This window comes from Solanum pennellii, chromosome 2, assembly GCF_001406875.1.
Source record: "Solanum pennellii chromosome 2, SPENNV200".
NCBI lineage: Eukaryota > Viridiplantae > Streptophyta > Magnoliopsida > Solanales > Solanaceae > Solanum > Solanum pennellii.
The window spans coordinates 50,741,538-50,754,414 of NC_028638.1; the positions used below are offsets into that span (position 1 = coordinate 50,741,538).

The window sequence follows — 12,877 nt, forward strand, 5'->3', positions numbered from 1 at the left end:
ACGTGAAAAGTCTAGAAAAAGTAAGAAAATGAATTTAGGGTTTATTGGCTTGCTAAGTTGAGCTTTCCTTCAAATTACATCACATAATCTTTAGTGAAGTTGAATTATTTGTCATAATAGATTCTCCCTACAATATACGTAATTAGGGTTGCCCAACCAAATCTATCCTTTGTAGTTTTTATAGTCGTTTTTAGTTAGTAAATTCAAAGTCAGAATTTTTAATTTATAAATTTTAACTTTTTACTTACTATGAATTTTTAATAAAAATAAATAACTTTGAATCAAAACTACAGAATTCTCTAACGGAAACTTCACCCTCAAACTAAACCATCTGGATTTAGAAAATATTGATTCTCTTGTTAGTTATAGGAATCGCTCATACAACAAGAAAAGAAATGAAGATCAAAAGAAAAACAAAAGGTAAGTTTTTCTTTTTTTAATCTCGAAAAACATGAAATGGCATAATTAGGAAAATACATGAGTACGTACTTTATTAGATTGATTGACTATCTGAACTTTTATAATTAGTGAAGGCTCAGTTCATCATCTTATAATTCAATTCTCTCCTTTCAAGTAATAAAAATTTTTAAAAAAATAAAAATAAAATTGGTGTAATTAATGTGGCTTTATCTTAGTGATACGATAAATATTATCAAGTTGCATTCAAGAGATTTAGAATTGAATGCGTGAAGAAATATGATAAAACCACTAGAAAAAAGAAAAACGTTTCACATCAATTCTATCAAGGTAGTCTTTTTTTTTAAAATACAATATAATATGACTTGTAATAAATAATCTTTTATCTTATAAAAATTAACTTTTGAAATTAGATAAAACGTCTTCATTTCCTAACATACCATATAATTAATTTGCCTTCAAAACATCATCATTTAAGGCCTTTGGGTGCACCATGATTTGCGGGGATTTATTAGAATATTACTGCTCATTTCATTTCATGTTAATGTGTATATTTTTTTTTATAAAAGATTAACAGAAAGTTATTTTGATGGTAATCATATTTTATTTTTAATTTTAAAATTATGAGTTCAAGATATTAAAAGAGTGAATAGAAAAAAAAACTTTCATATTTTTTTAAAAAATAGATTATTATTTTTATATTATTTTGATAGATGAGTTATAATCACTATTAGCTATCATTTTATTTGTTTGATATCTCAATTTTCAAGTTGTTTTATTTCATTAATAAACTCAGTTACTCCTTTAATATCGTCAAATAAAATAAAATAAAAATTTAAGAAGAAGAGTTTATATTTTTGTGTTTCAACAATAAATTATTTTATATCATTAAATTAATTAATTGAGTTACAATAATAACGGATCAATTTCGTACCAACTGATGTAATAAAATCTTGAATAAAAATATTCATATATCATTGTTTAATTAGCTTAAGTTGAAATCTTTTGATTAAGAACAAAGAAGTATTTATCATTCCATCACAAATATGATTGGTTATCAATATTTTTCTTCATGGTTAAGAGAAATAACTAAGGGTGTGTTCGATATAAAGATTCTTTTTTCATGAAAAATATATTTTAGAAAATAAGTGAGCGTCTTATTTATTTTTTTGGGTTTGATATGTAAATAAAATATTATGCTAAATGTAGTTTTATATAAAAAAAACTTGATAATTAAATAAAATGGGAGGTGGAAGGTTGGGTGAAGATAAAGTGTGTTGAGAGAGTTGGGAGGATTGACAATACACTCATAATAAAAATGTCAATTGTGAATCTTGTTTTTTATTACTTTCATCAGCGAAATTATTTTCTTGTTTTCATATAGAGAATCCTTTTTTTTGTCAATCGAATATGAAAAATTAGAATTATTTATTCCCCGCCTAACACATGCTAAGAAATCGTTTGATTTGGGGATTTGATAGACAATAATCTTATTATTTAAACACAAAATAAAATAAATTTATATTTTATTTTAAAATTATTTTCGATTCAGTTGTATTATTTATAGAACCATTAATTCTGTGGCATGCCCCTACCATAGTGATAAATAATTTCATATAATATAAGTAAGGTGGAAAGTATTGCATGTTAAACATTTTCAAGGCGGAAATTGTAGAAATATTTGATCAAACACGAACCTATTAACATAGTGAAAGTGATATATACATACATATTGTTAGTAAGGTAAGCTCGTACTTTCACCGTCGATCATTAGTTATTCACTATATTATATTAGGATATTTAATAATATTTATTTATTTTGTGAATATAATAGATAATTTTATACTTAATTCATAATTTACATTTATCATTAATTATAATTCAAGAGGAATCCAAACATATTTTTATTAGTGTATATTATGTAAAGAATCTGTCTTTGTTCTTGTTTTTCTCAAAAAATAGTTGGAAGCACAGTCTTTAATTGAGTCCGAAACTCAAAGGGTAGAAAATATTAACAAAAATTCCAAAACGGTATATAAAATTTTATATAAACCAAAACGGTAAAATCGCTGCCGACGCAGCGATTTACTTCAACTGAAAAAGTAAAATCGCTGCTGAGGCAGCGATTTTGCCAAAAATTTTTTTTTTTAATATAAAAATGAAATCGCTGCTCAAGCAGCGATTTCAAAATTTTTCTTCTTACAAATCGCTGCCAGGGCAGCGATTTGACATTATTTTTTAATTTTCTTTTTTTTTTAAAAAAAAGGTATATCGCTGCTCTGGCAGCGATTTATGAAGAATTTTTTTTTTTTTAAAATCGCTGCCAGTGCAGCGATTTATAAAAAAAAAATATATATATTTTCCAATATAAATCGCTGCCTTAGCAGCGATTTATAAAAAAAAAAATTTTTTTTGACAAAAAAAAAAATTTTTTTTTTTGTCAAAAAAAATTTTTTTTTTTATAAATCGCTGCCTAGGCAGCGATTTATATTGGAAATTTTTTTTTTTTTTTTATAAATCGCTGCCTAGGCAGCGATTTATATTGGAAATTTTTTTTTTTTTTTTATAAATCGCTGCCTAGGCAGCGATTTATATTGGAAATTTTTTTTTTTTTTTTATAAATCGCTGCCTAGGCAGCGATTTATATTGGAAATTTTTTTTTTTTTTTTATAAATCGCTGCCTAGGCAGCGATTTATATTGGAAATTTTTTTTTTTTTTTTATAAATCGCTGCCTAGGCAGCGATTTATATTGGAAATTTTTTTTTTTTTTTTATAAATCGCTGCCTAGGCAGCGATTTATATTGGAAATTTTTTTTTTTTTTTTATAAATCGCTGCCTAGGCAGCGATTTATATTGGAAATTTTTTTTTTTTTTTTATAAATCGCTGCCTAGGCAGCGATTTATATTGGAAATTTTTTTTTTTTTTTTATAAATCGCTGCCTAGGCAGCGATTTATATTGGAAATTTTTTTTTTTTTTTTATAAATCGCTGCCTAGGCAGCGATTTATATTGGAAATTTTTTTTTTTTTTTTATAAATCGCTGCCTAGGCAGCGATTTATATTGGAAATTTTTTTTTTTTTTTTATAAATCGCTGCCTAGGCAGCGATTTATATTGGAAATTTTTTTTTTTTTTTTATAAATCGCTGCCTAGGCAGCGATTTATATTGGAAATTTTTTTTTTTTTTTTATAAATCGCTGCCTAGGCAGCGATTTATATTGGAAATTTTTTTTTTTTTTTTATAAATCGCTGCCTAGGCAGCGATTTATATTGGAAATTTTTTTTTTTTTTTTATAAATCGCTGCCTAGGCAGCGATTTATATTGGAAATTTTTTTTTTTTTTTTATAAATCGCTGCCTAGGCAGCGATTTATATTGGAAATTTTTTTTTTTTTTTTATAAATCGCTGCCTAGGCAGCGATTTATATTGGAAATTTTTTTTTTTTTTTTATAAATCGCTGCCTAGGCAGCGATTTATATTGGAAATTTTTTTTTTTTTTTTATAAATCGCTGCCTAGGCAGCGATTTATATTGGAAATTTTTTTTTTTTTTTTATAAATCGCTGCCTAGGCAGCGATTTATATTGGAAATTTTTTTTTTTTTTTTATAAATCGCTGCCTAGGCAGCGATTTATATTGGAAATTTTTTTTTTTTTTTTATAAATCGCTGCCTAGGCAGCGATTTATATTGGAAATTTTTTTTTTTTTTTTATAAATCGCTGCCTAGGCAGCGATTTATATTGGAAATTTTTTTTTTTTTTTTATAAATCGCTGCCTAGGCAGCGATTTATATTGGAAATTTTTTTTTTTTTTTTATAAATCGCTGCCTAGGCAGCGATTTATATTGGAAATTTTTTTTTTTTTTTTATAAATCGCTGCCTAGGCAGCGATTTATATTGGAAATTTTTTTTTTTTTTTTATAAATCGCTGCCTAGGCAGCGATTTATATTGGAAATTTTTTTTTTTTTTTTATAAATCGCTGCCTAGGCAGCGATTTATATTGGAAATTTTTTTTTTTTTTTTATAAATCGCTGCCTAGGCAGCGATTTATATTGGAAATTTTTTTTTTTTTTTTATAAATCGCTGCCTAGGCAGCGATTTATATTGGAAATTTTTTTTTTTTTTTTATAAATCGCTGCCTAGGCAGCGATTTATATTGGAAATTTTTTTTTTTTTTTTATAAATCGCTGCCTAGGCAGCGATTTATATTGGAAATTTTTTTTTTTTTTTTATAAATCGCTGCCTAGGCAGCGATTTATATTGGAAATTTTTTTTTTTTTTTTATAAATCGCTGCCTAGGCAGCGATTTATATTGGAAATTTTTTTTTTTTTTTTATAAATCGCTGCCTAGGCAGCGATTTATATTGGAAATTTTTTTTTTTTTTTTATAAATCGCTGCCTAGGCAGCGATTTATATTGGAAATTTTTTTTTTTTTTTTATAAATCGCTGCCTAGGCAGCGATTTATATTGGAAATTTTTTTTTTTTTTTTATAAATCGCTGCCTAGGCAGCGATTTATATTGGAAATTTTTTTTTTTTTTTTATAAATCGCTGCCTAGGCAGCGATTTATATTGGAAATTTTTTTTTTTTTTTTATAAATCGCTGCCTAGGCAGCGATTTATATTGGAAATTTTTTTTTTTTTTTTATAAATCGCTGCCTAGGCAGCGATTTATATTGGAAATTTTTTTTTTTTTTTTATAAATCGCTGCCTAGGCAGCGATTTATATTGGAAATTTTTTTTTTTTTTTTATAAATCGCTGCCTAGGCAGCGATTTATATTGGAAATTTTTTTTTTTTTTTTATAAATCGCTGCCTAGGCAGCGATTTATATTGGAAATTTTTTTTTTTTTTTTATAAATCGCTGCCTAGGCAGCGATTTATATTGGAAATTTTTTTTTTTTTTTTATAAATCGCTGCCTAGGCAGCGATTTATATTGGAAATTTTTTTTTTTTTTTTATAAATCGCTGCCTAGGCAGCGATTTATATTGGAAATTTTTTTTTTTTTTTTATAAATCGCTGCCTAGGCAGCGATTTATATTGGAAATTTTTTTTTTTTTTTTATAAATCGCTGCCTAGGCAGCGATTTATATTGGAAATTTTTTTTTTTTTTTTATAAATCGCTGCCTAGGCAGCGATTTATATTGGAAATTTTTTTTTTTTTTTTATAAATCGCTGCCTAGGCAGCGATTTATATTGGAAATTTTTTTTTTTTTTTTATAAATCGCTGCCTAGGCAGCGATTTATATTGGAAATTTTTTTTTTTTTTTTATAAATCGCTGCCTAGGCAGCGATTTATATTGGAAATTTTTTTTTTTTTTTTATAAATCGCTGCACTGGCAGCGATTTTTTTTTTAAAAAAGAAAATTTCTTCATAAATCGCTGCCAGTGCAGCGATATACCTTATTTTTTAAAAAAAAAAGAAAATTAAAAAATAATGTCAAATCGCTGCCTCGGCAGCGATTTTACTTTTTCAGTTGAAGTAAATCGCTGCGTCGGCAGCGATTTTACCGTTTTGGTTTATATAAAATTTTATATACCGTTTTGGAATTTTTGTTAATATTTTCTACCCTTTGAGTTTCGGACTCGTCTTTAATTAGCACAACAAGTATTTCAGACACATTTTTTAAAACAAAGCTTTGAATATTTAAGTATCTTATGCTTTAATTTTATTCTTATTTTATTTTTTATTTGCATAAAAAAATCAATTTTAAAACACCAAATTAATTTAATTTGAAATACAATATACACTTTTCTAAAATTAAAAATAGAAAAATTGAACGCCTACCCGAATCTGTTCTAAGAAGTGTACAAAATCAGTACTAGTTGATAGTGACATTTCACATCCTAATATTGATTTTTGTTATTAGGTGAACTAATATTGATTAATAATTCTTGAGTTGTACTATAGGCTGTTCCGAAAATTTATGGCTTCATTTAGTATTTAGTCAAAGAAAGTAATAACTCATTTGTTTTTATTGAAATTAATACATTTAAATTTCAATATATGTTTAAATACTAAAATCTTAATCATAAAGAGTTAATAATTTTTATTTTCATATTTACCAAAATTCTTGGATGAATATCATCTTGAGTTTTAATAGTTAATTTGGCCAAATTTTTGAAATTTGCTTATTTTGAAATATTTCACCAAAAGTATTAATCGAAAAAAGTGAATATGAAAAATAGTACGTAGTTTATTTTGGCCATTGTTTAGTATCTTTACTTAATAGGAAAAAATACTTTTAGCTTTATAAAATAAGCATTCCTTGGACAAAAAAAAGTATTTCTCATTTTCCGATCGATAGAACTTTATTATATCTATTCAAACATATGTTAAGTGATTGTAAAATAAATACATTCATTTTTCATAATTGATGTATGGGCTATTGAAATTCATGCCTTCATGATTAAATGAAGCCAAAATAACTTTCATGATCTGCCTAATGTTGTTTAAAAGAAAACTTACACGTTAAGCACTCTAACTATTATGAGCAATTTAAACCAAATCACCATTTGCTTTTAATTACTTGTAACTTTTCTGTTACAATTCCATTTTCAATATAATTAATATTTTTGATCGCACACCCCAAATGACCCCTTAAATTTAAACAAAGTGAATGTATTATGTATGTATGGCTTCAATACGTCTACTAAGAAAATAATTACTACTTAAATAAGTTTTACGAAAATTGAATTCAGATTAATTGAAATCTCGATTTGAATATCAAAAGATCAATGGGGAAAAAAAGTTACTAAACAAGACTGCACTGTTTTAAGTTGAATGCTTCTTCTTTTGCCGTCTGATTTTACGATTTTCCATCAAAACATAAATTATTCAATATTGTTTTTTAATATTTTTTACAAACATTATTCTAGTAATTTTTTTCACAAGATATTGATAAAGGTAACGCAAGAGAATGACGGTTATTTCCACATTTTTACTGAATTGAAGTTATATAAAGCGATAGGTGTGAATTTTTTGTCATACTATTAATGCTACCTACTAATATATTAGAGCACCTAAAATTATCATTTTAATTCTCAGGTTATTAATCAGTACTAATTATTAAAGTTCACATATTTTTTTAGATGTGATCTGATTACTTAGATATTTTACAATATTAATATATAGTAAAACTTAATCTCTTCTTTAATTAAAAACAGAGCAAGAGTGCGGATATTATATCAAATATTCAAAGCTGAGATTCTGCAATCAGCTATTTTATTTTACAACTTTGCATTTATGCTTTTATTTTAAGGGCGTGTATTTGACGTGTAATATCACTCGTAAAATTTATTTTTATTATTAAAATAGATAAAATATTTTATCATCCTTAAAAAAACTTTTTTTTTTATAACAAAAAAGATATTCTCTATACTGAACACATCCTAAGTATCTCAAATTAATCTTACAATGAAAACAAATCCTTCATTGTCTTGAGAGATCTTTTTCTCTTTCTCCTCAGGAAAAAAATTAAAGATATAGTGTGTCATTTCTATAAATTTGTTTGTTCTTTTTTATTTGCTATGAATTTTAAAAAGTAGAATATTTTTTTTTTTGGATCTTATCATCTTATATTAAAAATATATTAAATAGATATAAAAGAAAGATATTTTTTTTCAAACGATTACCATAGTTAGCAAGACTTTTGTGCAAACTTACGTCAAAATGTATATATTTTTAGTACTTTAATTTTTTCTACAGTATAATTTGATCTAATTGAAAAACAAATTAAAAGGCAGCCCAACATAACAATGCATATATTTTATTGATAAGTCCAATGTGTTCAAAAATAAAAAAAAATAAGAATGCTAATGTCCTACCCCATAAGGCATATTTTTAATTTTTAAACAACTCTTCCATAAGCCAACATGTAATTAAATAAACAAAAATACTTAGTTGCCTTGTATGCATTTGCGTCACGCCAAAATCTAGTTTAGTGCACATTAATAATTTTTCTTTTTTTCTTTTTATCTCATAAATATATTTGCCTCTCATTTCTACCTTAGATTACTAACTAATCAAAGATTTCTGATTTAATTTTTAAAAATGAAAAAAATCTTATTTAAAAGATCATTTGAAAAAGTAAATTTGATCTAAAATTAGGGGAAAAAATAATCTAACTATATATATTACATGCATTTTATTGATTTATGATATAAATAGGTCTATTTTTGTGCTCTGACATGCACATTCCTTGTCCTTCCCCAAAAATATCTCTGCCTAAATTTTTAATAAAATGTAGTGTGATCTATCCACCCTTCACCAAACCACCAATTCCTTTAATACTCTGAAGTCTGATCTGAAAAAAGAAGGGAAATTCAAAAAGAAAATGAGAAGGGGATACAATTGAAGAAAAAAAAATGAATTTTGAACTTTGATTCAAATTTCAAAATTAGTTTATGAAATGGAAATTGTTTAAATAATATAAGAAAATTACTTATTTCTTTTCGTACAATGTGGGAGTACGTACTCTTTAACATTTGCCTCGGTTAAGAATAAATATCTGCTATATGAATCATTTAATTTAGAGTTCACCGTTCATTATCAGTATAATTAAACTAATCATGATTTGACAGTGACAACTTTATATTTTGAAAGAAAAAAAAATCGCCTTAGGCTTCAAAATTTGAGGGGCCTTATCTTCTTAAAAAATAATAGGCTATACATATTTTTAAAAAAAACATGGAGTATTATTTGTACAAAATATAAACTTTTCATAAAAAAGCAAAGAAGTATAGAAGTTTGCTAAATTATGAGTATTATGTCTCAAGAAAAATTAAATAATTAGTTATAATAAATTTCATAAAAAAAATATATTCAAATTTAAGATCTCTATTTGAATTTGGCTTTCGGCCATCAATTTTCTAGAGGTGCTCCTTTGTTTTGATATGATGTAAAAGAAATAAATTTTAAATTTAATCCAAACTCAAAATTAATTGGGGGAAGGATAATTATGCAAATTTATATAAAAAAATTACTTACCCTTTTCATCGAATTCGAATCTCTTCTGACACTTGTTATTTCAAATTTTATTTATCGTAGAGGTAAGCTATCTACTAAATAAATTCTTAAATGTATGAATAAAAACATTTTAAGAATTTATATTGAAAATGTATAAGAAGAACATTTTATTACTTATTTTTACAAAATCCTTTATAATGATTAATTTTCCATAAATTTAATAGCTTCATCTACATAATTAGCGAAAATATCTATCGAAAATTCTATAAAAGAGAGCTTGAAATATCTCACATAAAAAATTCACGCTAGCTAAAGACCAAAAAAAAAAAACTTCACTTTCTTTGAATTTTCGCAAAAAAGCCAAATTTTAATTCAATCTCGATCATACCATATAATTTTTTCTTTACCTTTTATTTTTATGCTTTCGTTTTCACTCTCATCTTGATCGAAAAAGTAAGCAAAGTCATAAATGCGAGCTGGTTCTTGTAGGGTAATTGTCAACTTGTCTTAGCAACGAAGATTACTCCTTTTGCTGTATACACCTTCTTCTCTTTGCCTACTCTTATATATATACATCGCTACTTTCAAAAAAACACATATATATTTGCTGCTTTCTTGGAGCCCCAGAATCTTTATACTAGTAAGGACAAACCCCAAAAAAATTTTCGAATCCATCGACCTACAAAAAAAGAATGGACTTTTATGCATACCCATCTCGTGCTTTGCCTTCATCATCCTCTCTTTCTAATTTTTCAATCGGAGATTTCGTTGAAAGGGTTAAATATTGTTTTAGCTTTGCCGTATCTACGATCGTCGGCAATGTATTCTCTGCAATCTTCACCTTTTTCTTTGCACTAGGTGGGTATTATTTTTGTTTTTTCTTATGATTTTTGCCCCAAATTGTGCGATTCCATTTGATGGCGTACAGTTTTGTAACGTGGGGTTCTGGGGAATTTTGTTCTACAATCGGTTATTTGGTTGAATTTGTGATTTGGGTTGAAATTAGGGAAAAGAATCTGAGAAGGGACAATTTTTGAATTTTTAAGCTTATATCTTGTATTTTTGTGGGTGATTATGTTCCAAATGTTTAGGATGGAATTACTTACTTTAATTTATAAAAAAAGTTGTTTCCTTTTTCGCTTTTTGGCGATGCTAATCTAGTGGTAAGGTCTGTTAATATTTTACTCTCACCGTAGTTAGCTTTGTGGGAAGCTAATGTAGAATGAATTTGGTTGTTGTAGTGGGCACCTTATTAGGAGCAATGACTGGAGCTTTGATAGGACAGGAGACAGAAAGTGGATTTGTTAGAGGTGCTGCAGTTGGTGCCATATCTGGTGCTGTTTTCTCTCTTGAAGTCTTTGAATCATCTCTATTACTATGGCAGTCTGATGAATCTGGAATTGGTTGTCTTCTTTACTTGGTAAGAATCGTTGCTTCTTCTCATTGAGCTGACTAATTCTCTGTAACTTGTATAAAAGGGACAACTTTATGTGAAAAATGTGAGTTCTATTTCATGATCCATTGACATTTGATTAATAGATACAACTCTTGAATTGTACAGATTGATGTAATCGCGAGCCTATTAAGTGGTAGACTAGTTCGTGAGCGGATTGGTCCTGCAATGCTAAGTGCAGTACAGAGTCAGGTATGTTGTAGCCTAATTGGTTGAATTGTGGGATTCTGCTTGAAACTTCATTTGTAACACTCTCTTATTGTTGGACAGATGGGAGCCATTGAATCTGCGTATGACGAGTTCCCTAACATTTTCGATGTGGGCGGGGCAAAGGGTTTACCTGGAGATTCTGTTGAAAAGATACCTAAGATTGTAATTACTAATGATAATGATGTGGATGATTCGGGAGAGAGAGTCTCCTGTTCAGTCTGCCTACAGGTAAGACACATCTATACATTTTCTTTTGTTATTGTATTGTCTGTTTTTGAATTGCTTAATTGATTCTGAACGCTGTTCTCGGTTTCTATCTTTCTAGGACTTCCAACGAGGAGAGACTGCTAGATGTTTACCACAATGTCATCACATGTTTCACCTTCCTTGCATCGATACATGGCTGTTGAGGCATGGATCTTGTCCATTGTGCAGAAGGGATCTATAGGTGACTATACTCTGTAAATTATAATGTGGTTATTTTATTTCCTCATACTTGGCTGTAGGATTTCTCTATTTCTTGTCCTCGCTTGTACCAATTTTCCTGAAAATATAATGTAAATTAGAGTTGCGCTCCTTTGAGCTTTGATTGTTTACCACTATGTATAGAATTTTGAGCAATTTTAGAGTATTCTACTTCCACAAAATAGCACTTTGTATTACTGTGCCTTTTGTTTTGCATTTGCCTTGTGCAAGATAACAACTACCTTGATCTTAATTGACTTAACAAGACATCTGCAATTCTCCTCTTAGACAAGGTGCTTTGATTCTTTTGAGCCGAGTTGTCTGTTGGAAACAACCTCTTTACGTAGGGATAAGGTCCTACATCCTCCCCTACCCTCTCCTACCCTACTTCTGATATTGCACTTGGGTATGTTGTTATTGTTGTAGATAAGGTGCTTTGGCATATGCCTATTGTAAAATTAGTTTACTGAGGTGCTTGAAGAATTAGTTTACTGAGTATTATTTTGATGTTCATGCACCAACCATTATGCTGCTGACGTTTCAACTCACACCTCTTGCATAAAGTCATACTTAAATTTGGTACTTGCTGTAAAATAAATACTATTATTTTTGTCTATGCTTCTACTAGCTGGGCAGGCCTGTAACCAGTAGATGATAAGATATTTTTTTCGCCTGCCGGTGCCAATGCTTGAATTTCATCAACAATTGTTAGTTATACACTTTTCTTGACTTCTGCAACATTATAAAAGTTAGTTATAACTTGACTTTTGGAACTGCTTTGCATTGGAGGGTTTTTACATTGTCTTTGTTTTTAGGTAGGATGCTTGACTTAAATAGGTTGCCTCATACTATTTGCTTATAATCCCACCCTTACTGCGACACTTGAGAACCTGCTCTCACTTGTTATTATGCCAATTAGTCATTATTACGATTAGATATGAGAGACCAGGGAATGTATGTATAGGAGATTCTTGCGTACGGGTAAGTTGAAAGGTAGAAAACTTTATGAAATGAAAAGCGTTTTACACTTGAAAAAATGGAGCTGAATCTTCCAAACCTAATGAGTTTGTCCATAAATGCTTTATTTCTGTAGTGCAACCAAACATATATTCATTATTGTTCGTGGGACACCATTTTGGACATGATACAGATTAAGACATCAAGTTCAATTATATGGATTTGAGCAGGTCAAAGAATGCTTGTTCAAAGACACTTTCCACAAATAAAACGAACAAATGTCAATATATATCTACATCAAACACGCTTCATTCAATTTTCAAATAGACCTTCATATATACCAAATATGAAGTTGAATTTGGGCATATTGAAAATATCAACCTTGACCCCTCACTGCCCCCCCCCCCCC

At 28.0% G+C, this 12,877-nt stretch overlaps 1 protein-coding gene across 1 annotated transcript; it reads left to right on the forward strand.

The window, feature by feature from the left end:
* The first annotated feature begins 9,825 nt into the window (after positions 1–9,825).
* Positions 9,826–11,713, forward strand: LOC107009419 (NEP1-interacting protein-like 1). Its single transcript, XM_015208755.2, has 5 exons — positions 9,826–10,241; positions 10,625–10,803; positions 10,945–11,028; positions 11,107–11,274; positions 11,372–11,713. Exons 1-5 carry the CDS (start codon positions 10,076–10,078, stop codon positions 11,492–11,494), a joined length of 720 nt encoding a protein of 239 aa, XP_015064241.1. The 5' UTR covers positions 9,826–10,075; the 3' UTR covers positions 11,495–11,713.
* Positions 11,714–12,877: the final 1,164 nt, after the last annotated feature.